General features: G+C 32.6%; 1 protein-coding gene across 1 annotated transcript; it reads right to left on the bottom strand.

Moving 5' to 3' along the window:
- Nucleotides 1-15,798: 15,798 nt before the first annotated feature.
- On the bottom strand, nucleotides 15,799-17,085 carry LOC126742813 (uncharacterized). The gene is made up of 3 exons (XM_050449616.1): nucleotides 16,810-17,085; nucleotides 16,336-16,754; nucleotides 15,799-16,267 (listed from the first exon to the last, which is right to left on the bottom strand). Exons 1-3 carry the CDS (start codon nucleotides 17,083-17,085, stop codon nucleotides 15,799-15,801), a joined length of 1,164 nt encoding a protein of 387 aa, XP_050305573.1.
- Nucleotides 17,086-27,256: the final 10,171 nt, after the last annotated feature.

Below are 27,256 nucleotides of genomic sequence, written 5' to 3'. Positions count from 1 at the left end.
TTTACCGGCTTGAAATCCAAACTGATTTGCAGATAAAATGCCATTATGATGTAAAAAGGACAAAATTCTGCTTTTTGTCAGTTTTTCAACTATCTTAGAGAGGGTAGACAAAATAGAAATGGGACGGAAATTACGAGGCTGATCCAAATCTCCTCCCTTATGAAGAGGGATAACCACTGCCTCTTTTAAACATGAAGGAAAAATGCCAATATGTAAAGAATTGTTTATGGCAGAAACTAAAGCATTAAAGGCTGAATCAGGCAAAAAGAGTAACAACCTCGAAGATATTCCATCAGCTCCAGATGATTTATGGTTTTTTAGGCGTTTGATTTAATTTTTTACTTCGGTAAGATCGACAGGATGAAAGAAAAATTAATGCTCAACCGACACTTGTTGAAGATAGTGTAAAGGATCAATGTTACTACGAATGCCCTTGAGCAAGATATTAGGTATATCACAATAATAGTTGTTTAAAATGTCAGGTCTTAACTCCGGTTCAGATACTTTTCTATGGCAATGTCTAAAATCATTAATAATCGACCAACACTCTCTTTGCCTATTTGATGACATATTTAAGCGATCCCTATAATAATTAGATTTTGCTGTTTTAATTGTCTTTCTGTACAGACTACGGTATTTCTAATGATATACAAAATGATATTTTCATTTGTGTTATTTGTGGAAAAAGGTTTAAAGAAGTGTACTTGATGAAGAGGCACAGGGAGAAGTGTTAATTAATTTTGCCATGAATCCAGCAAGGTTTCGGGAAAGCAGGAATTAGTCATAAAGCTATTTGTCAGGTATTTAAATTGAATCATTTTTATCCATCCAAAATGCAGATTTTTCAAGCGTTGCGTGAAAACAATCCTGCTAGAAGAATCAATCTTTGCGAGACAATGACAAAAATGTTATGGAATACTCCTCAGTTGTTGAACAATATATATTGCTTCGGCTACTTGCACCTGCACTAGCACATATACTGGAGTGACGAAAACCATATTGCCATAGCGATGTGGTTTTGCATGTATTTGTGGTTTCGTATGCGAAAAAAATTAATGCATGCACTGTTGTCAATGTGTTTATTAATAAAAACTCTAATTGCAATATTTTTTAGAAAAGGCAACCAACATGTAATATTTCATTATTGAAAAAGTAGAAAATTCGTTGAATATTGATCGAAATATGAAAATCGTTAAAAATGAATTACATTTTTAGCAAAATGGAGCACGTCTCACTAGGTTCTGCTTTTTCATTAATTTCTCAATGATGGTTTTTTAAATCAATGGATTCGTAGAAGATATTTAATAGAATGGTCAGCGAGATCCCTTGACCTAACATTCCTTATTTTTTTTCTCTTGGGGCATTTGAAAACTGTTGTATTTAAATTACAATCTGCCTTAATAGAAGATCTTCAGAAACACATTGTTAGAAATTAAAGATCTATTCCAAGATCAGTCTTTAAGAATGTTAAAACAATTTTCAAAATAGGTTTATAATCATAATAATAATTCATCTCATAAAAAAATATAAATTTAATGAGATATTGTTGGAACAAATGTTTTGTATAGATGAACAGAAAATACTGAATGAGACCTTTAAGTAAAGATGAAAAAGGAGTTCGTGCCGTTTAAAATTGAACAATTGGGGTGAAAAATACTTAGGGGGTAACTCACCCTGTGGCAAAAATATGGGAGTCCTAGTTTTTCCAACCTTTATGAGAGTTATTTCAAGCAGTACTTTTCTAACTTTTATATTTTGCTAGATGTGCGTATTGGAACTTTTCAAAGTAACGATATGTAAGAATATTTGTTACAAAAAATATTACTACTAATACGGATATATAAAGTTTTTCGCTTGGTTAAGTTTTTAAGTATGGATCTAGGCAATGTGATAGATGTTTTTTTTTGGCAGAACATGAATTGTTTGATCAATATTATTTGATCTAATGTTTTGATGAAATTCAACAGACAGGTGTTCGGGAAGTGACTCTATTCTGCTTTTCTTTTGAAATTGAAGAATATTTTGTTATCTTCATAGATAAAGTCGCCTTCGCTCTTATCGTGCGGGTTCAAAGGTCACCACGTAATATGAATCAAATTGAAAAATCAGTGGCTGCCAAAATGTTATTTCCTTGAGAGTTTGACAATACATTAAACGCCGTCATGTGACATATTAAAGCCGCGTATACACCTTAGATCATATTTATAACTGACGTGATGCCTTTAACGCCGTAAAAATGTCTGCGGAATACTACGTATCCAAGATTCGACATGTAAAACATACGTTGGTTATTTCCTTTCATGACGTGAAAAAGCCCATAAGTCTAAAGCCCGTTGGGTATACGCCTCATCGGTATTTGCCTAGAATCCCCGATATTCTGCTAAGTTGCCAAACATAATATTTACTTTTTTTTTGAAAAATTGTCCGAAATAGACGGAATTCTCAATAACAATTTTTCTTTATGCAATAATATCTAAATCTAAGCATTTCATATTTTTTTATGAGAGCAAAAATGCCTCCCTAGCATTTCATTAAAATTGTACATATTTCATTTAAAAATGGTTGTTACCTAAATTTTTGAGAAATTAGTATACGATTTACCATGACCCTATGTATGTGCATAACATACTAATTTGTCGATTTCAGGGCACAGCGTCTAATTTTTAACGATTATTTGATCTTGTCTTCTTCTTTGTTTATGTGTGATTATGTTTTTTTGTAATAATTATTGGGAAAAAAATTAATTAACAATAACAATTAACTAACAATAGGACAAACAATTAATTTGTATTGTGTGTGATGCAGTGCAGTCAGAGACCAGAAAACTACTTTCTTTGTTTAAAGACAAGTTCATGTTACAATTTCACTATTGAAATAACATTTTAATTTTATGATTTATTATTTGTCTGTGCATTAACCAATCTATACGTTGATGCACAGAAAATTAAAAAAGTTGTGTTATCTTTTCTTTTATATCAGTTAAAAGTCAAAAAAAGATAAAAAATAAGTTAAAAAAAACTGGCGAATGCGGCGAGCATTTCTATCTCCCAGGTCATTCACCAATTTATTTACTAACCTTTTTTTAAAAAGATGAATATAAGGGGAGCTACGACAGTTTTTTAAAATGCCGTTTTCCTATGAATATTTATTTATTTACACGTTACAAGGCAAAAAAAGATTGAAACTAACTACTAAAAAAATGGAGAATGCGCCGGGCCTATCTATCTCCCAGCGCATTCACCAATTTATTTAATTAGCTTTGTAAAAAAAAAAATTGTACTTTTTAATCATACCTAAAAAATAAACTAAATGCAAAAAGAAAACTAATTATTTTAATAACGAGAAAGAAAATAAGGGATTGCTTAGAATGTACAAGAAGAAGTAGCTAAAGCGCTTGGAATTAGCTTAAGAATGGTGCAAAAGGTTGTATATGAAAACGAGTACAATCTTATTTCCAAGCAGGAAACAAAGTGTAAAAGGAAGAAGCCAAAGACTGAAGATTTAAGTGAATGTGTAAAAATTAAGTAACAAATTTGACTAAAAAAAGAAACTAATTATAACTATCATTATCACTAACAGAGTCGGAAAACTCTTCATCATTTTTCGAATCTTCTTTAAATGGAGCAATGATCAATGGTTCAACTTGGATATCGAGTACTTTTTCTCTCTTCCACTAGGTTCTAATAATGTTTTCTGTGTGATCCACTGATTTCCGCCAATACTCCTTTGTGATGTGATTCAATGCCTCATTCCAAACAGCTTCAACCTGGTCAGATCTAAGCCCAGCATGCACATGCTTCTCATAATAAGATTTTGACCCTGCCCATATAAGCTTAATGGTATGGTGGCAATCTTAAAACTTCATGGCCATATTCACGTACTATTTCATCAACAGCATATATTTTTGGTCTTTTCAGCGATTTTGCAATTGAAAGAAGTTTGGATTTTAGCATACTATTATATTAATGAAAATTATGTTTTAAGATTTACTAATTATCATACAATGGTATGAAGTTTAACTTTGGTCACTTTGATCCTAAACGATATATTAAATATATAGATTGAAATTGGCCCATTATTACTTTTTAGCTTCAAATGGAGGATAGATAGGCTAAAGGATATTATGCTAAGGAGTATTCATTAAAGAAAATTCACATACTTACACTTATTATATTCAAAAACTTTATATTTAAAATAACAAGTATTAATAATTATTTTGTTGGATATTACGTCACTACTATAGTAAAAATCAATTTAGAACATACTATCTCACACGCTCAAATATTGAAAAGAAGAAGAAAATAGACTTTTTCGTATTTAGAAGAAATATGAATTTAAATCTTTAACGATAGCTTATTTCCTCGGTATATTTAATTTACTGTAAGTTCAATAAATCTTAAATACAATTATTTACTTCAGGTATATAATATTTTTTATATACCCAGGAGCTGAGGTTTTATCACGCCTAACTTTATACTGAAATTAAAAAGAATTAAAAAAAATATTTATTTAATAAAAATGCCTACTTTGAACCAATATTTCGGTATCTATACCTACTACCATTATCAAGGTAAATAAAATTAAATTAAAAATATAAAAAAATATACTTAACTATTTTCATCTCCTGATTGCCTTATCTATAACCTTATTTCTAATTTAAAAATAGTAATAATACTTTTTTTACAATTTAACGATGATTGATTGACTTTGCCACACTGTTTTGAAAAGTAGTAAATAATTCAAAGGTTATTTTTTTTAAATAAAATGGGTGTGATCCTAATGTAAAAGGAGGTATAAAGGAATCCATATATTATTAAAATTAACAGAACAAGTAGCTATCCTTTTTTTCTTCATTTAACATTATAAATTAAAGGAAAGTGCGTTAACTAAACTAAAAGTGAAAAATGTATATACATTAAGTTGGTTAATTTTAGTCTCAGGTTTTTTGGAAAAAAACTGCTTTTGATTGATGTCCATAATATACAGTCTCACTTTGAAAAATAATGTTTTATTGATTAACCCTAAATGCAATATTTCATTGGTATTCTGTTTTCACTAGAATAATTAGCGAAAAATGCTTTAACTTTACGAATTTAACCATATCTTTAAGAATAAAAAGCAGCATTTCAGGCATCCTACATATTAAGTAATTATTACCATTATCAGTGGTGACTCCTCGATTAGATCATTAAATTTAATGAAGATAAGAGTTTAAACTGACATCTTCTATAGAAAAAATAATTCCTTAAAAACATTAAAATGCCGAGAATTATGCTAAATACCTAGAATAAAATAAAAAAATACTGAAACCTATAAAAATAGATACTCCCAGTAACCTTAAGCTGTGATTAATGCATTTCAGTGACTAGAAGAGATAGAAAGCCTGCCAAATGCCTGGAACAAAAGAAAAATTCTTCTTAAAATGTAAAATAAAAATGACTATATATTATATATTATAAAAAAATCAACTAATTGATAATATAATAAATAAAATTCTTCTGTTAGTTGGTTATTATTGTATAAAATCTCATTTTATTTTTATTTTCTTTTGCCTTTCTTTTAAATGCGTTGTTAAAATTAAAACGATAAAATAAACACCTCACCTAGTCGAATACATAAAATATATCAACACTAAATATAACCTGAGACATCTGGGCACTTACCTTTTTACACCTCTAAAATTCAGAGGTATTTTTATTCTTGGAAACGGCGTATGCTTAACATCGTTCGCTCGAGTTGAGGATAAAGCAGTAGGGTTCTGCGATATTTTAACACTGAACAATTTATCTTCTCACCTTGCCAAGTTTATAGCTAAACCAGTAATTTACACGTAATGATGCTTAAGGGGATTAATAACATATAGTTTGTCAGAATTTGCATGCGTTATCCTGCCCGAGAAATATGTGTTCCACGTTACGGTTAGACTGGTTTGACATTTGATAAATGAAACTCAGGCCATCGATGCTCTTTTGTTTCTTATTTTTAAATATAACCATCCAAGTGATAAAAAAATTGTCAATATATTTTTATTGGTTGAGTTTGGTTATTGGTCTGTCTCTCAAGGAACTGATCAGTATATGAGAAGTAGTTTTTTAAAATATGTTTTTTGTATGAATAGTCACGAATTTATAAGCACTACTTTTTGATTAAATAAAAATTTACATTGGTTACTTAACAGTACAAAATTACTACATAAAATAATAATAACATAAATTTGCAGCCATGTACGTTTATTTTTAGGGATAAACGTAGAAATTACTGTCTAAAGTAAAGTTGGAGTGACTAAAAAAACCTAAATAATGAAAACTTTAATAGTTATCTTAATAGAAGAAGAATATTTTAACCTGGGATTTAATTCTACTTTAATAAAATTAAAAATAGAGGAACAAGTTCATAGAACCTCTATATATTATTTTAATATTTACTTAAATATTACTATCGTAATACTACTAACGTAAGACTGGTATAAAAGTCAAATTTACGGTGACATAAATGCACAAATGATCAGATAAAGATAACGTACATTTAAAAAAAATGTTAAGGCTTTTTTCCGCTTTTCATGATACAGAGGCTATTTGTCCCGCTACGGGTCATATCCAAATAACTCTTGATAGACTGAGCAAATAGAGAACGATATTAAAAGGCAAGAAGGCAAAATCTGTATTTAGTTTTGGTGCAAAAAATTTATTAATAAAAATATAAAACTGTTTTAAGCCCGCAACAAATTCCACATAAATAAGCAAATTAAGAGTATGTGAGTTTCGCATCTAGGTGCCTTCTCTGTAAATAGAGATAAATTCTCTAAATGAAAACATTCTTAACCCTTAACTAGTGACTCTTTATTTCATTACACTAATGGTTGATTGATGACCATGATTTTGAGCTCCAAAACGCTGTTTAAAAAAATGCAATATAATGTTATCTTGTATGTAAACAGCACCACTTTTATTTTAAAAAAATAGATATAAAAATTGAAATACGTACATATAAAAAACATTTTTTTTAAATTAACATGAATTCGATACCAAAATAATCTTTACTTAATTTGAAATAACACTTCGTGAACTTAAAGCTGAGCATATTTTATATAAAAATTGTAAAAAAACATCAAAACGTAAATTCTACAGGAAATATGCAAATAAACAAAATAATGGTAAAATAATTAATTTCGATTTTCTTATTGCAAATTATACACAATTTTCGGGAACTAATTATTAATTTTAATGAACATATCATGCATATTTTCATATTTTCAGTTTTTCTTCATGTTCACCAACTGTTCCTGCAATTAGATCAAGAATGCTCCCTATTAAGTCTTTAATTTGCTTTTGTACCGTTAGCATTTTAAATCTTCGATGTAAATTGTATAAAGAAACCTATTTATCTGCAAAATTTTCCATAAACTGAAATCGACGCCTATTATTTTTCGGTAAAAAAGTAAAATTGTGATATTTTTAGAAAAAAAAATTCTGATTTTTTTTTGTTTTTCTTTACTCTAAATATTTTTTAGAAAATGAATCCAGGAATATGTGTACCAGTTTTCAGAATTTTATTTTGGCTATTTTTTAAATTATGGGCATTTTGTGAAAGGAAAAAAAGTACCTTCCATCAGAATATTTTTTTTTAACATCCTGTACATTTTTTGAAAAATGCTGAAGTAGGTGTCCAATAAAATTACCTTAGGAATCTATATATCAATTTTCAAAACTAAATTCTGACTAGATGTTGAGTTATAAGCATTTTGTTAAATTTCTTAGAAAAAAATAACCTTCCTTTAAAATCATTAAAAAAAAAATTTCAGAAGTTGTTCCTATAAAAGCCATGACATAAAAACTGGCCCTTAGACCAGATCTTTGGTTATTTTTCTTCACACAATTCTAAAAATAGCTCTAGTTCTTTTGAAAAAAAATAAAGTGGCTTCAACAGTCTGAAAAAAGCCTAAAAACTCTAACTAGGAAATATGTATACAAAATGACTTCAACTATCTGGAATGAATACAAAAATATCTTCGTATTAATAGAAAAAGGCTGCAGTTACCTGAAAATATTAAAACTTACATCAAGGTTTTCTAGCTATAATTTTATTTAAAAAAAATACACTTTCTTAATGAACATATGAAAATAGAAATAAGTGTAAAAGGATTTTTTAAGGGATAGAGTAAACACTATTTGTCAGACGCATGGTCGCCAGTTAAGGGTTTATATTATTATTTTTTGAGAACATGGTGCGAATTATTATTTTATCATTATTTCGGAACGAGTCAGCAGCTGGAAGTTTTTATTCTATAGTAAGTCAATTATCTTCAATTTTGTCGGTCAGTTTTTGTAAATACAAATACAATTACAAATACAAAATCGTTTATTTGTCAAAATAAGAAAAAAAAAGAATAAATTTTATGAAAAAAAAAGTATGACAAAAAGGACAGTTCATCGATTATAAAAAAACCGCTTCACATGCTCCTTATAAAGGAAAGCATATCTAGGAACAAGGTTCTCAAGCTTAGGAAATCAAACATGTCATTAATAATACAACATATTGATTGTATGTCATATCATATTATATTAAAATAATTTTTTTTTTCTCGCTTTTCCCGCGGCCAGGCTGCCCTTACTGTCGCCCCTTGCTTCTGCCACCCTATCTGCTTTTTTGTTTTTGGTTCATAACTTAACATTATATTTCTTGTAGTCGTTTTAAATTCTTTCATAGACTAAATACTAATAAAAGTGCTTGCATCTGCCATGCATTAATTCTTTTTTTCAGTTTAGTTTTTATATGGAATTATTTTGAAATATTTAGCTGTTTTGTTTGTTATGTAAAGGATAGTTCACAAATGCTTCACTACACTGTAAATTAAATCACACAAAATATTAAATTTGTTTTTCACATGTATATAAAGCAGCTGATACGTATATATACCACTTTCCTAAGTATATGTCGGATGCTAAAATCTTGTCCTAATGGGCACTATGATCTCGACTTTCATGGTAAGTTATTTTTATGAAAGTAATCATTACATAAGCCATTATTACAGTAGAGAAGAAGACACACTCAGATATGTAAAAACTCGTCTTTTAAAGACTAGAGCTAGGACAAGAGCTTTGAAATATGTTCTTTAAATGCCAACTTAGAATAATAGAAATTCTAGAATCCTGATTGTATTGTATTATATCGAGGCAAATCTTATTAGTTACACAGATTTCGATTTTTCGTTGAATTAAGAATAAGTTGTGAAAAAGGACATTTTTAAAAATATTATAGATAATATTATTAATAATTAGAAATAATAAAATAATACTGATTTGAATAAAAAAGACCGAGATACATTATCACAAACAACTTTAATCCAGAAGCAAAAGGTTCGACCCGATATATCTTGACATAATAATAAAATTTATTAAATAATTTTAAATATTATAAGTAATAATATTAGTTATGCTTATTTAAAAAAAAATAAAATTCAACATAAATGTTTCTGTGTTAAATGTGGTTTGTCGGCATCAACTTTTCTCAAGTCAGAATACTCGTGTCATGTTATATGTCAGTTATCTAAAATCACTACTTGCGGTCACAGAAATCGATTTGCAATTTTACTAATTACTAGTTACTCGCATCTCAGAGTAATTTGTAATATTATTATAAAAATTTATAAAATTATCTCTAAAAAAATTAAAATGTAAGTAACTTAAATCAAATAGTAATAAGATACCAAAAATACATACCGTAAAACGGGGCTACTTTGGCATACGGACTAACTTTGGTAGAGCGTGCGCGCCTTTGTTTATATTAGGCTTGTTTGTCTAGTTTTAATATTCAGTGTCCGAGAGTTGTTAAGACAGGTCGGTATGTTCCGCGACGCGAAATATAGTGCGAAATTATAGTAGGTTGCCCGATAGCTCGAGGCCCTATAAAAACTACACGGAACAAAATTTTGCAAATGCATTGCAAGCTGTTAGGGAAGGGAGGATGTCACAAGTACGAGCTTCCAAAATATGGAAAATACCTAGAGGCACTCTTCAGAATAAGCTGTTTGCGAAACATGAGGGTCGTGTAGGTCACCCCACCATCCTTACCCAATAGGAGGAGAGGCTAATTTCAGAGACCATCAACCAGGTAGCAGATTGGGGTTTTCCCGTTACTGTTAGTGACGCCAGAGAAATCGTGCAAAAATATGTTACAAAACAAGGCATAAATATTCCTGGATGGCCCAACAATAGACCAGGACCCGACTTTATTGAAAAAGTTATTACCAGAAATAATATTAGCATTCGATTGGCATCTAATATTAAGTGTGCACATGCTTCGGTTGGGCGCGCCGATATATAGAGTTTTTCGATAACATTAAACCTGTTCTGGAGTCCATTTCTGCGAAACAAGTGTTTAACTATGATGAGACTAATTTCACAGACGATCCCGGTGCCAAAAAAGTTTTAGTTCGTAGGGGTACTAAAAGGGTTGAAAGGGTTCAAGAACATTCGCGTTCAGCAATAAGTGTAATGGTCTGCGGAAGCACAAATGGAATCCTACTACCACCAATGGTAGTCTATAAAGCCAACATTTACGAAAATTGGACTGTTGGTGTCCCTCTAGGGGCAGTTTATGATAACAGCAGCAGTAGATGGTTCGATATGAATCTCTTTGAGGTATGGTTTTTTAAACTGTTGCTGCCCCACGTCAAAGAAAATTGTAATGATGAATTAGTTGTTCTTTTAGGTGATAACCTAGCCTCACATTTTTCTCCAATCGTGGTAAAGGCTGCTAAAGAAAAAAATATTTATATGGCTCCTTTACCCCCCAATTCAACTCACTTTATGTAGCCTTTGGATGTGGCTTTCTTTGCTCCCATGAAAAAGAAATGGAGGGCTATTTTAGACGATTGAAGAAAGACCAGTCGCGTAAAAGGCACTCTGCCTAAAGAATACTTTCCGAATCTTCTGGATCGCTTGTGGAGATCTCTACAGGAAAGAGTAGAAGACAATTTAAAATCCGGATTTCGTGCCACCGGAATTTGTCCATATGATCTGCAGCAGCCTTTATCCAAATTGCCAAAAACTCCAATTGATGCATCTACGAGTGATATTTTGAATGATAGTTTATTAGAGTTTCTTCAGGAGACACGTGGACAATCAAGCACTAACCCTAAACGAAAGCGGGGACGAAAAATTATTCCCGGCAAAGAAGTCGATTGTGAAGAAACTAAAGAGGAGCAAGACAAGGAAAAACTAATTGAAATTGAAAATAATGACAAAAAAAGATTGCGGGAAAAGGGAAAGGCAAAGGAAAAGCAAAAATTTAAAAAAAATCGACTTTAAAAGATGTCATTCTACCATCATCCTGAAGTACCCACAATGAAGACGAATGCGGAATTGGTGCTGCTTATTGGTCTGGTTATACTGGACCAGACTGGATTCTATGCAATGGTTGTTTTAAGTGGATCTGTGGTATTTGTAATGAGGGATCCAAAGAAAAATATTATACCTGTGAGGCATGTGAAGATGATTAGTATTTATGCTATTTTAATTTAGTTCCTTTCTTTTACTGTGCCAAATGTTAGAAAAATATGTTTTGTGAGTTTTTAAGTATTTTGTTTATTTTGTTTAAGAATATAGAAACTTCATTAAAAATATTGAATGTTTTATTTAAAAACTAAAAAAAAAGCCTAATTTGGTGCCAAAGTAACCCCAGGATGGGCCTACATTATGTTTATTCACATTTCCGTTTGGGTGCCAATGTAACCCCAAACACGGGGCTACTTTGGCACCCATCTTTTTAATTTTTTTTTCAAAAACGGTTTATTGTAAAAACCCTATTTTAAGGCAGGTTAGAAGTATAACCCGTATTGTTACTCTTGATTTTTTTCAAGTTGATTCGATTATAAATGCAGCGTCTAGAATCAAAAATGCCTCAAAACCTGCACAAAGTAGCCCCGTTTTACGGTACATTTTCAGCAAAGAAGCAACAAATAAAATCTTAATGTTTCGTCCTCACTATTACAAATAAATTTTATATTTAGCAAAGGGTAAATTAGAACGTTGAGTTCATATTTTTTTGGTTACATAATTTATACAAATGTTTTTCTTGTCCCATAATATGGCCCTATTAAATATATTTTCAGTCAGATATATTTCATGCACTTAAGGTTTTTTTATCATTTAATTTTTTAATACTTTTACTTAATACCTAAATTAAACAACCTAGATTTCTTTTTTGACCTTCTTTTAGTCAAGAAGAAAATATAGGTTGTTTGGTTTTTCATTGCCTATTTTTATGTCCTTCTTATCAATCCTCTCCCGTATTTAATCTTCTATTAAAATATGCAAGAAACCTGCGTTTTGTTAAACTTTACCTATACGAGATTAAGATGCAGACAAATTAAGAAAAAGACTGCCAAAAATTTGTGTGGACAGTACGACCAGACCAGGGGCCGAAATTTCAAAAGCATGCGAGAATCTTCGAATGCGAATAAGGTCAAGCGGCAAAATTTGCACACGAATTAAAAAGTGCATTTTTGAATATCATTCGAAATTTCATTCGCATATGAACATGAAATGTAGTGGCAACGTAGCAAAGTCGAGTGCTATTGGAGGCCATATCAAACGGGATGAAGACGATAAAGATTTTTTAACCTAACCTAAAATTTAAGTTTAAAAACATCAGAGAATTTTTTGGTTTTTTTCATGGCGTTTGTTGGGTTTTTCGAATTGACTTTTTTTTTAAGATGGATTCAAAAAATAAAAAATATTGCGGTTTTGTATCGAGTGAGCAAAAGAAAGAAGTAATTTCATTTATGGAAGAGCACCCGGAATTAAAGTCTAGCAAATTCACCCAAGATTTTTCAGCTAAAACTGCACAAGCCTTGTGGATAAAAGTAGCGGACAGATTACAGTCTCTGGAGCACATAAAGAGCACATCAATTCCATCGTAATATGCTTGCTTGATCTATATAAATTATTAAATTGAGCATCTAAATACATTTCAAATGAGTCAAGAAATGAAAAGTACATCCTATTCCTTTTATCTGCCAGAGTTTCAGTCTCTTCCAATGCATCGACGACGTTTCTTTGCACAAGATTGTTTAATCTTGCCATTTAATTATTCTAATTTTTGTTTTCAATAAACAACAAAAAAACACTACGAAAATACTTAACCAACTCACAAATTTAAAATCAAAACAAGAAAAGTGGCAGAATCGCACACGAACTTTGAAATTCGAATGGTATATACGCATTCGAGACACCGCATGCGAATCAAAGTCGAATGGTTTTAAAAGTACGGCCCCAGAAGCGAATTACTAGTGCACCTAAACGCGCGAATATATCGCAATACTAAAGAAATATCTCTTACCTTCCTTTTGTATCTTATTGGGTGTATCGAGTTTACATTATCATTTATTAATTTTTTTTTAATTATTTTTTTTTAAATTACAACCACCACAAGCCACGTACCAAACTAAGCCATTAAAATTTTATAAAATGCAAAACAAAAACTCTACCTGAATTCATCTATGGAATAAATGGTAAGCCACATATTTTTATAAGGAACTATTGCGTTAACGTTAAACTAACCAAAAAAGTTAAGTTAAATTATTGGATTAAGGGATATTGAAAAATTACTTTATTTTCTTTAAAATAGAATTAAAATACCACGGACATCAAAGTTAATATAATAAGTTTTACTATAACTTTTTTTGATAAATTTACTGACAATCTGTACCTATCGCCGGCTCTAGAACATTGTTAGACTTTATAATGTGATCAGCAGATGAAAAAGCAAAAGCTGTTACTGATGTTTTTTCTTTTAACTAGCCATATGTTCTTGTGTATTCTTATGTTCTTTTGGTATGTAAAATCAGCTCTAGTATAATCAGAAATAGCCAGTTATAACACATAATTTAATATTATTGTTTATTTATCTGAACTAGTATGTATCAAGGCTTTATTCTCAAACTTGTCCTCTAGAACCATACTTATAAGCCTTTTCGTTCTTGCTTCGTGTCAACTCAGGTTGTAAACAAAATAACTTCCCAGTAAAATAATTAAACAAATTTAAATGAATTTATTTTTAAGATGGTCAATACGATGAACTAAATCAGAAAAAGTATCCACTTGCATTTTAAAATGACTGCTGCAGCGTGCGTTTTATTAATTGCCGCTCCACCTGGAAATTTTATTTTCGGGCCGGAAATCTGCTGTTTGTATTTAAACGTTTGACTGATGGTGTTTTAAACACGGATTCGTTATGATTATTATTTTGCTTCGGCGGTACATGACGTTCCAACCGTTAACTTTAATACCAGGAAGTTGCTACACCTAGATTTAAATTGTAGACATAAGCTCAACACTTGATTTTATACAATTTAATACTTTTTATAACAATTACTGGTCTTTGCAAAATATAAGTTTTATTTAAATATATATTTGTACGTGATTTATGAATATAAGAATAATTATCACGAAAACCTATTGTTTTAATGGTTCATAAAATTCTTTTTTAAGATACTTCGAAACTCTTGTATTTTAAAGTAAGGACGCCGATCCATTTAAGCCTTTACTTACATTAAACTAATTCTCTTACCTTCATAATCCGACCTTTCCGAACTAATTGAAAAACTGTAAGCGCGTCTCTAGTCGGAGGACCTAAAATGGTCTTAACCCGATATCTTCTGCTCAGTGGAAAGGCACACTTTCCACCCGGTTGACTACCTCATTACCTTGGAATTTCCTTGGGCTAAGGTGTATGTTTACGATAAAGTTAAAGGCTAGAGCTAATAGTTATCAAACAATTATTTTTTGATATTTAAATTAGATATGACGTTCTTTATGTAAAAACAAAGTAGAAATACAAAGTGGTTCTTGGGAGCGGAAAGTTTTAATTACTTTAAAATTTACATAAAATATAGTAAAAGAATAAAAATCTAGTTACATGTCAGTTTTATTTCATAAAAATTATTTTAGCTAAATGGCCTCCGCTACTCTCAATACACTCCTAGAGGCTTTCTTGGTAATTGTTCATAACCCTATGCTACATAACAACGGGAATATTAGCAATTTCTTCAATAGTTTTCATTCTAAGCTCCAGAATGATTCTTGGTTTTATAGTGAAGACCTTTTGCTTTAGGCAGCCCCACAAAAAGGAATTGTAAGCCGTTAGATCTGGCGTTCTTGCAGGCCAGTCAATATCTCCTTGTCTAGAAATAACGGGTATATAATATATTTTGTAAAGAGTTTTAGGCCGCTCTTATGGTATCAAGTAGCACCATCTTGCTAAACCCACTATTGATTGTTTTGTGAAAATCTGTTTAATTATTGACTAAAAAATGATTAATCATTTTAGTAAAACAAATAAAATGAATGAGCGAATCTGTTTTGATACTGTACTTCCGGGCTAGCTTGTACTGCTCTTGCCGGTCTTTTGAATAGATCCTTTGTCGAGATTAGGCGCCTTCTTTTTATAATTCTAGGTCGCATCTAGGTGCTTGGACTTTTGACTCTCTCGGAGAATAGGAACCGACTGGTCAGGTTAAGGTTTGGTTGCTTGTATTTATGAGGTCTGGGTGTGATGTTATTGGAGGCGAGCCTGCGGAGCAGACCACGCCCCCTCAGACTGCGGAAGTTTTGGCTGGTGAGAAAAGGTCGGGCGGAGGTGTGAACGTAACCGGTCGTTTACGGTGCTTTTTTGTAGTATTTTAGGATTTTGACGGTTGAATTGCGTTTTGAGTGAGGTTTATTTTTTTGTGGTTTATAAGGATGGGAATTGGGATTTGAACACGTTAGAAAGAAAACGAACGAACACTGTGAGAACCTAGGCCTCGACCCCCAGCAGTAGTTTGATCGCCGGGTTTGTGTTTAATTTCTCAAGTTTTGCCATTAGATTGTTGATTTTCTTTTCTAGGATCCCGTCAGGCAAACTTAAGATGTTTAGGAGATTTGTGTTTTTGGTTGATAACTCGGGGCGTTTCATGTGTGATGATGTATTGCCTTCCTTTGGCTCTGCCCTCCTGTTATCAGACTCCGCGTCGGTCTTTCTCAAGGTCTCAGCGAAGCTTTTTTTTTGGTTGTTTATGTTTTTTATGTTAGGATTTTTCGGGCAGCGCCAGTAACTCGCCGGGTGGTCACCGCCGCAATTGCAACACTCAGCCGGGGTTGCTCTGTCCTTTACACATTCTGAATAAAAGTGTTCACCCTTGCGTTTGTGGCAACGCGGCTTTGCGTTGCAATTACTCAGGACGTGACCGTATTCTTGGCAGTGATGGCACTGCCCAATTTGCTTCCTGTTTACAATAGTCTGAGTCCTTAAGCGCTCGACGCGGACTCTGATGCTTAAAATGTTATCAGTCACAAATCGACTTGCTCTTTGGGTACGAGGAATCTGATGAGGTCCGTGGGTCTACGTCGGCCTGGGCCGGTTTTGAACGAACCCAGTTCCTCCGGCTCAAACCCCATCGCTCTCAGCTCTTCCTCGACCTCTTCTAGCTTGAAGTTTTGGTCAAGTCCTCGGAGTATCACGTTCAGCTTTCTGTCCTCTTCAAGGAAGAAAGAATAGAATTCCATTCCCTCTTCCTTGAGAAGTCCTATTAGTTCACGGTGGTCATTAGGAGTTTTGGGGAAGAGCGCTAATCCCAGTCTATCTTTCTGCACTTTTACTAAGTTGATTTTCCTTTCACAAATTGTTTTGTATTTTGAGGCCCAGTTTTTTGTGTCCCTTAGCAGTACTTTAGGCACTTTGTTGATATTTGAAATGGGATCAGTGCTCCTCCCCTTTCCCGCTAAGGAAAGGTTGTTTAAGGGCATGTAAAGTGGATTTTTTTTTTACTTTTGGGGTGGGATATTCGGTGGAGTTTTGGATAGGATCAGAGGCTGACGATGTTGAGGGGACTGGCTCCCTGTTTGTTGTTACTTCAGGGTAAACCGGTTCCGAGGCCAGCTCGTCTTCGTCTTGAGAAGGCGGAGACAGGCCCGCCTCTTCCCTGGTTCTTTTATTATTCTTTTGTTCTTTTTGGTTACCAACATTATCCAGACCCCCCTGTAACGTCAGTTGTTTTTTGAGTTTGGAATTTTGAGTGGTAATGGTTTCGTTTTTAGTCAACATCGCCTCGAGTTTACGATTCAAGTCCAAGATCTGATTATTGAGAGTATGGTTTTCTGAGATCACCTTATTTATTTTGTAATGATATAGTTCTGCTCTCTCGGTAATCTGAGAGTCTTTGACTTTTATTTCTTGTGTCTCGTTTGCGTAACTCTCAATTTTCAGATCCCTTTCCCTAATTTTCTCCTCGAGTTTACGTACTCTTTCCTCATTTTGCCCAACTTCTGCGCTCTGGGGTGGCGCTTTGCCAGCTCCCAGGTCGGGGTTGGAGTGATTTTGGGTGTTCTGGATAGTCTGGGGTCAGTACGGGATTTAGTTTGGGGTTTTAGGAACTTTGAGGAGTCGTCCAAAGTCTTACCCTTCTCTCTCTCTTGTCTGCTTGTTGTTCTCCTATGGTCTTCACTTTTGGTTGATCTATCCGTTGAGTACCCGTCCGATATGTCCATTTTTTGGTAGTCTTCGGTTTTTTTTCGGCGATGGTTGTGCCCCTCACTGACGATGGGGGGCAAGTCGACGTTTTTCTCCGCCGTTTTTGCTTTAGAGTCTTCTCTGCTTAATGATTGACTTGGGTGTATCGCGCTGTTTGCGAACTGTATGGCGTCTACTGAGGTCGGTGTGCATCTACTACAACTGCCAACTGCCAACTCAACTGCCGAATGAACAAATAATAAAATGATGACATTCTCATCTTCAAAGAAGTAGTGACTGATAATTTCCATGTATGTATGATATCGCAGGCCATACTGTTACATTTGGGTTATATAGTTAGCGAACAGTATGTTTGTTTGTTGGTGTATACAGATAAATGGAAATGCGCCTCGTCACACATCCACAAATTGTAAATATCGATCTCATTCTCAAGGAAAGTTTAAGCAAAACGTAGACGATTTGGAATGTCTGTTGGTTTTAGTGCTCAAGAATTTTGTATGTGTGAAAATTAAGATCTTTGTACAATATTCGAAGTAAATAAGTTTTACATATGTTTAATGCTTGAGTTCGCTTTCGGGCTGAATATTTTGAATTGTGCTCTCCAGATTCTCTAACGCGATCGACGTTCCTAGGATTTCTTACACTTTTTCTTGGTCCCTTATGATTGACATTGACAGCTGAACCTGTGTTTTCAAATAAACATACCCAATCTTTTATAGTATGAGTCGAAGAAACTCTAACCTGCTAAGCAATATGAAAATATATTCCGCTGGGCAGCGACTGTACCATTATTATTTTTGTGGTACGATTTAATCATAAAAGCACGTTGCTTACCAGGCCACTGCTCCATAGTTACTAAATGGTATATGATAATAGATAATTTAACAATACAAAACTAAGCAACATTATCAAACACTTTTAAGAACCACCTTGTATATATAAAATATACTTAATTTATTTTTGACAATTACAAAATGCTGCATAGGTTTTGTACTGTTTTGCTTTTGTTTTGTAATTTAGGTTCATAAGTTAAGTTTGTTTAAGGTTCTACTACATACTTATTATACACAACTATCATACATTTTAAAATGTAATTTGCATTAGCAGAAGATTTATTAATAACCAAGTCTTTACTTCTGTTAATTACCTATGAATAAACGAGAGTGACTTATAGTTAACTAAAAGTAAAAAATTAGATAAATATTCCAAAATTAATATAAATCATATATTAATATTAAATTAAGCTAAATAATGTAAAAAAAAGTAAAATATATTCACGCATGCTCAAAATCTATGGATATTTACAACTTTGACTATTTCTTTCTTACCTTAAACTATGTTGAGTAACTATGTTGAGTAACACCGTTCTAGCAATATTTATTGATGTAAAAACAAGACTTAAATTCCTCTGCAATAATTTTACTCACAAAAAAATAGTTTTTATAGATGCTAAAATACACAATATTGATAAAGTACAAATATTATTAGTTCTTTGGGAAGTCTATTACCGCAAAGGTATTTTATAAATTGTTTAAATATGCCTAGACGTACTTTGACAGATAATGAGATGTTAAGTGCTGTAGGGATGCTTGAGGCTGGAATGCGTCAAATTGATGTAGCAAATGCTCTAGGTACTACTCAGAGCATTATCTGTCGCCTCTGGAGCCGTTATCGGGAGACTGGAACCTCATGCTAAAGACATTTTGTTGTTTAGCATATATTATAACAAAATTTCAATTTTTCTCACGAAACCCAGTATTTTTGTATCAAGTCATAATTAATAAGAATAAACAAAAATGGCAACTACCAACATCCTTGTTTAATTATAAATAAATAGTTGACGCAAAACTAGATGCAGAAATTGATAGGCAATTTTCCCAATATTTTTAAAATCGTAAATTAGCCATTCAGAGCAAACGATGGTAAGAGTAAGCTATCCTTTAAATGAGGGCTATCAGGAACTATATCAATTAGAGATACGATCATCGATAGCCTCTTACTACAGAGAGTCTCTATAAACGCAACTATTATAGTAGAATAAGATTAACTTGTTAAAAGAGTAAACTTATAACTTTGATTCCATCCAGGAGAATTTCAAAACTGAATTTCTTCATTTTTGTAAGAAGTTGCAATAATTACAGGAAGTACTATATAAGGGTAGCCTGAAAAGTTTCCGACAAATAAAACTAAAACACGTGAATTTCAGCCATTTTTCTTACGCAGTTGTTGATAACAAATCGTTTAAGTGCGTTAAGATGATTGTTTCTGTTAAATTGCAAATTAAAGGTAAATTAAAGCCTGTATATGGATACTATGTACCATGATTAATCACTTTGAAACTTTAGGCAGCTGAAACTAAACATCGGCGTACCAGTTTAATAGATAAAAGACATCGGGCGTGGACAACAACTACAACTATACTTTCCACAAATCCACCAAGTTATACTAAACGAAAATCACATTAAATTGACAGAGATATCAGAGGCTATAAATACGTCGAGTATGGATTTTTAAAAATTATTAATCAAGATTGGTTGCCATGTTTGCTGACGTTAAACCAAAAACTTATTCGAATGAATGTTTCCAGTGTCAGTTGGTTCAGCTTAGCTGCAATAAGCTAAAGATTTGGTGCAGATAAATTAGTGTAAATGAAACTTGGATACTCCATAATACGCGTGAAAGAAAAATACTGTCAAAATATCGAACTGCTAAAGGAAACTGTGACAGCAGTTGTTTTTTGGAATAGTCGTAGGGTTGTGTTAATTGATTTACTTCTTAATGCAAAAATTTAGAAAATTTACTACATTTGCATAAAAAGAATGTTTTATCTACAATGCTCTATCTCACACTTTAGCAGTTGCCACGGCCAAAATCCATGAACATACAGCTTGAACTGCTTGGCCGCCCCCGTTACTTATCAGATCTATCCTCAAGCTACTTGTTTTTGTTTTTTAATCTAAACATTAATACACTCAATTGTTAAACGCGTTAAGGAGATGCGAGTTTCATCAGAAGAAGCGTGTAGACAATGAGTTTATATAGAAAAATATTTTTTTTATGAAATGGAAAAGTTTCTGTTTAGGTCGAGACTTAGACTATAACTGGCCCTCATATTATGACGTTTTGAGAAAACATAAAAATGGTATTTAAAAAAAATGTTTGTTGAAAATGGGAAGAGCGTTAAAGTTCTAATAATCAACTGAATATTTTATTAACGAAACAGCCAAATATTAGCATTATTTTATTGCAAGTTTTATTCAAAAATGTATTTATAGTATGATTAAATTAGTCATTCGGAGAGTAGTGACATTAGGTAATATTTAGTAATTTGTATTAATAACGCGATGCTAAGAGCAAGCCTATACCTTTAGTGGCCTTGAGAATACCGTATACTTTAGAGAAGCTCCTTATCGGAGGCAAAGGTGAAACTTCGATCTTTCGGAGACACTTCACCTAACCACTAATCCTGCTACCGTCCACGGTTCAGGAACGGGATGTAATTCCCGCTATCTCGGATTGCAGGAGCAACGACGACGCCGCTTCACACTTGACTGCCCGACGGTCCTTAAGGGATTTTACGTTACGAATCGACCGGACGATTGACCAAATATACTTTGCCGCCCTAATGCTGATGGCCAATTCAGTTTATACGGATAAATTACTTACTGTTTCGGTTTACTTCGATATTTTACAGTTTTAAATTATGTTTTTATTTTGTTACAGACAATAACTACATATATAAGATTGCCCTTGTTTTTGGGAATAATCTAAACGTAATATTTTGACGAAGACTATCTACCGTTACCATGAAAAATGGCTTCTCTGACTCCTTACTAAAAAGAAGCAAAAATATCTTTTTTGTCGACAATATTAATTACGAAGACTAACTTCTGGAAAAATTAACATTAAAATGTCTACATTTTGATATCGTTTATTTACAGTTTAATTTAATATAGTTTGTCTAGGCCCTTGATTATATCAATCTTGCGTTGTCAGATATAGCATTTATTTAATTAAAATTATTTAAAGTTTATCAGTTATTCTGAAATAGTTGGTATGCAGCGTATTAATAGATTAGGACATAGAAATGTTGAAAAAGCATTGAGAACTTAGCAGTACAGATATCACAGATTATGTACGAAAATTTATTTTATTAAGAACTCAGATGTTCGAAAAGCAGAAACCCATTAACATCCCGATATGATTTTCCAACAAAAATTAGTGGATTTACCGTGTAGTCAAAATTGTGCTATCGCCATACTTAATCCAGATAAATCTCATTTAGTGTTACCAAAATTTGTGCTTGGATATTGTAGAGTTTTTCGTATTAGAAGTTGAGCGCACTCTAAAGGATATGAAAAATAAATAAATACACATCAATCTTGTTCCTTGCTTTTTTACTAAGGGATTGCAGCGCCATCTTAGACAAACCTCTTACATCTATTTTTAATTTATCCTTAGAAATATATAAAATTCCTTCCTAATGGAAATTGTCAAGGATGTGTCCACTTTTGAAGAAGGGGGACGTAGCGGATGTTATTAATTACAGATCGATCGCAATTTTAAGCAGATCCAGCATCTTTAAAATCAGCAACATGGTTTTATGCTTGGGCGATCAACGTCATCAAATCTCCTATAATTTACTCAATATCTCATTGATACTATGATGATTTTTGTCAGATGGACGAAGTGTACACTGACTTTTCGAAGGCCTTCCATCGAATAAGTCACTGCATTGGGCTAAAAAAACATGCTCTTTCGGTTTTAGCAAACTACTTATATTGGTTTTTAAATCTTATCATACATCAAGGCTTTAATTTGTATCCCACATTGAAGTCGGAATTATACATTGCTTTATCTGGTGTACCCTGAGGGTCGAATCTAGGACCACTACTGTTCTTGCTTTTTATTAACAATCTCTCTAGTATCCTTGAATGTTACAACTTACTGTTTGCTGACGACTTAAGGTTCTATAGTAATAATAATAATACTTCTTTATTTGCTCATATACATCCAACAGCTTAGCATCGTCAAAAAGTATAAGTCTAGACTGTCAAACGCCAATAATACAGTGCATAAAGGGAGACATTCATATATCAGAGTTTTACCTACATAACATAGAAAACAAAAAACTTACATTTTATTCACAATATAAAACAAAATACTACTGTTTCGCATCAGAAATTCTCACTTAGTATATATATGAAACATTTGTTATACAGGTATGAAAGTATAATATTCGATAAATTCTGATAGACTAGGTTAAAAACTATTGTAGAACAGATCTCCAAATCAGGTTTTTCGTTACTTGCTTAAATCTATTTATATGTAGTTATTTTGTGGTTTCGGGTATTCAATAAAAAAGTTTTATGGCATTAGTCATATAGCCCTTATGGGTCAGACTAAGCCGGTGTGGTGGAAGTAACAGATTTTCCCCATGTCTCGTGTCATATAGGTGCCTACTATCTACTGTGCTAAATCTAAAATAGTGTGTTCTAGCACACATCAGACATTGGTGGATGTATAGGCCAGGCATTGTCATGATTTTTAAATTTTTGAATAAAGGTCTACACCTCTCTGTTGGTTTATTGTTTTCTAGAATTCTGAGTGCCGATTTTTGCAACTTAAATGCTCTTTACCAGTCAGCCGAGATACCCCAAAATAACAGTTCATATGACAACTTTTATTGAAAAAGTCCTATATACGCCGTTCTGCATACTACTGGAGGCGCCAATTGAACAATTCTGCGCAACAGAAAAAGAACCGACGAGAGTTTTATTGCCAGATCTATTATATGGCTCTTCCATGATAATTTATTATCTAGATAAACACCCAGAAATTTGATCGCGTCTATTCTCTGATGTCTTTCTCTTAAAGAGAAATTAACCACCTCTGTTTTATTTAGATTCAAACATAGATTATTGTCAGCAAACCATGCTTTTAACTTGTGAAGTGTTGCACTAGTTCCATTCTGTAGGGAAATCAGATCTGAATGCCGACTGAGAAGAGTTGTGTCATCCGCATATTGTACAGACATTACCTCTGAGAAGTGGGCGGGTAATTCATTTACATAAAGTAAAAACAGAAGAGGACCCAAGATTGACCCCTGAGGCACTCCTGCTATTATTGGAAGTATGGAGGATGTCCTTCCTCCACAAGTCACCATCTGCTGACGCTCACAAAGGTAGGACTGGATAAGTTCCAGGCAAATACCCCGGATACCATAAAAATCCAACATGCTCAATAAAATATTATGCGAGACACAGTCGAACGCTTTTGAGAGGTCGCAGAAAATTGCACCTACTGTCTTGCCCTTAATTGCCCTTAAATGCATCAACCAGGTAGTCTACCACTACCCTGAGTGCATCAGCAGTGGATCTTCCTTTTCGAAAGCCAAACTGCGCTGGTGAAAGTAAATAATATTTATCAAAAAAAAATTTGAGACGTTGGTTTAGACAGAGCTCAATGGGGTTGGATAATATCGGTATTATTGATATGGGTCGATGATTTCCTGGATCATCCATATTACCCTTTTTAAATATAGAAACAACTTTACTTATTTTAAGATTTTGTGGAAATTTACTAGATAAAAAACATTTGTTTATTATTAGAGATAGTGGTAGGGCCGAACCATTTGCAAGTTGTTTCAATATTTTATTGCTCAAACCAAAGATGTCTTAAGCAGAACTATCACTCAAGCTTTTTAAAAGATCAATGACTTCTATTTCGGTAACAGGTGAAAGAAATACTGTTGAATTGTTATGTACATATTTTGCTGTAAATTGTGCAGGATCATTAGATTTTAGCAGTGTATTTGTAATTGAGTCAGCTATATTCACAAAGAATTTGTTAAACTCATCGGGAGTTATATTACATTTCGTATTACTAGAATCATTATTTTTTGTTTCTTTAATGATGTTCCAGATGGTTTTGGATTTGTTATGACTATTTCCTATTTTGTTTGTATAACACGAGTATGTCGCTTGTTTTATTTTAGTTTTATATTCCTTTATACGAATTTTTAGTCATGAGAGATCTAGAGTACTGTTATGTTTATTTAAGGTAGAAAAGAAGTTTAAGTTATCTCTTAATCTCTTCAGTTCATTATTAAACCATTTTTTTTCTTTATTTTTGGTGAGAATTGTTTTAGTTTTTTTGGGAATATGAAAGTCTATAATAGACATTAGAACATTGAGAAATATTTCAAATGAATTGTCAACGTTACAATTATCAAGTACCGACAACCAGTCAACGTTTAGTAATGAAGTAACACAGTGATAAAATCTCTCTCCACAATACGGTCTGAACTCTAAGACCGTTCTGTGGGTGTTTTCAGTACTTTCATTTATTGATTCATATGATCTGACATTTAAGTGTCCCATAGAGTACATTTACAATTAATTGCACAATTTATTATGCAGTATCAAGACAACTACTTTTTGTGGTTTTTGAGATTCTAGTTGCCCTATTTACCAGGTATTTAAGTCATATGTGCGGACAAGTTGGGTGAACTCGGCTGAAATGAGGTTATCCGCTAGTAGATCTATATTAAAATCACCATAAATAAAGGTGCGTTTGCATCTATGGAATTAGAAATTTAGCACTGTATCAAAACTCTGAAAAAACACTTAAAACTACAACCTGCAAAGCTTCAATCTCAGTCACAATGACTTAAAGTGTGTCTCTATTGACATGTTGTCTATAGTTGGGATCTTCTTTACAGGAAACGGTTCTCTAGTGTAGATAAAGACTCCAACTCCTCCTGCTTCAGTATGGCTAAAACTGTTGGATAGATGGAATTCAGGCAGAGAGTAACTTTCTACTGCTTGTTGAGGAAGCCAATGTTCTGATAGACATATTATATCAAAATTCTTGTTTTTAATCTGCATTTCCAACACATCCAGTTCTTTTGTCAAACTTCGGATGTTAAGGAACATCATTTTGAGATTGGAAGTCGGGTGAATGCGGGCAAGTCCCTCTAATTCAGATTCTGGTTCAGATTTTTCCGTCCATCTAAAAAATTCCTTCCAAGTGAGAAGTTAAACCTTTCAAATGCAACATTCTTTGGCCAGACGGAATTGCTGTAGATGGTATCCTTTAGTTCTGAAGTCACTCCTACCATAAACTTTTATTTGTCTGATTGGTTTTGTTTCGGGATACACTATTTAACGTAGACATCAGTGCAATTGCTATGCTTGGTAACGTAATTTTTTATGTCCATTTCGGTGATGACAAAGGAAGAGGAGTTTCATTAATTTTTGATAAGAAGACCCATACCCTTCTATTTTGTTAGGCAGACGTGGAACCTAATTGTGTTTCATGATCTTCTCGACTTTCAATTTTAAGGTTTTTTTCCTATTGATTGACGTTCTTGCCTTCCTTGATGTTGTTCGAAGCTTCACCTCTTTGACAGGGATTCTGTTTCAGAGTTTTGAATGTGTTGCTTACGAGATTTTTTGCCTTTTGCAAGCACCGCCAGACTCGAAACCCTAAACCTCTATGTCAAGATTAATACGATGAACGATTGTGTTTCTACAAAAGTAATTTAATAATCTGCTGAGTTGGTGTGGTAACAATAAACTTCAACTAAATAACTCTTTAATATAAAGTCAAGACATATTTGAAAACGCGAAAGTTCAGTTCAGTCCACCATATCGTCTGCTAATAAAGCTTTATAATACGCAACTATAAGATATTTGATAGTGTTTCATCCCTAAGGGTACTGTACTGCTTAATTAGATATCCTATCTATCAGGTTCACGTTGATGCTCTGGAGAGTGTTCAAGGGAGATTTCTAAAATTTTTGTATCTTGAAGAGTGTCGTGTCAATCTAGTGGTGTTTTGCTATCACAATTTAGTATTCAGTCACTAAAATTTAGAAGAGTACTCATCTCTCTAAATGTCTTGTATGAAATAGTTTATATTCTTATTGATTTTTCATACCTTTTATCAATGTAACATTTTCAAATATCCCGTGGCAATTTACGATTAAAGAAAACTTTTTATTGTCAGACAATTCGAACTAATATTGCAAAAAAATCTATTTATTTGATAAGGATGAACTTTAATTACATTTCTTCTTTATCTGATTTACACTGCTCTCTTTGACAAACCGACGGAATCTCCAAAAACTTCTTTTATTCGCTAACATAAGTTTAATACATTATTTATGTTAGTTTTAGGTAGTAACATTATAGAATTGTTAAAAGTTAATAGTATTATTTTCATATTTTTATTATTTAAGTTTAGTTCTCTTGTTGCTCTGTATTTTATTTTACTGTTAAGCAAATTAGTCAGCTGCCAGTTCCGATATAAAATCTCTAGATTTCTGTTGATGAGGTCATCTTAATCTGCTAGGATATAAAAGTACATCATAAGGAATACTTCAGATGTTTTTAAATGTATCAGATTGTAAATATCAAATTAATTAAAGTAGTATATTTTATCAAAATGTGAAGGTTTTGCTTATTTTCTTTAAGGACAGCTTTTTTTATTATAAATAGAAAACAAAATCAAACACAAAGTAAACACAAGAGGCAAAAAAAGTGTATTTTTAATTGCTCTATCTAAAAAATAATGTAACTAGGTAAAGCTGAATAAGTGCCTTATTATTTTAAACAATTGCACCATATTTTAATCAAATCATTTTAAGAATATCTTTTACTGTAATTTTTTTTAACTTCAATACTCTGTATCTTAGAAGTGATGTATTTCCGGATAATTGAACCTTTATTATTAAACCGAC

This window comes from Anthonomus grandis, chromosome 12 (genome assembly GCF_022605725.1).
Source record: "Anthonomus grandis grandis chromosome 12, icAntGran1.3, whole genome shotgun sequence".
NCBI lineage: Eukaryota > Metazoa > Arthropoda > Insecta > Coleoptera > Curculionidae > Anthonomus > Anthonomus grandis.
This window is presented reverse-complemented; position numbering and strand designations above follow the sequence as displayed.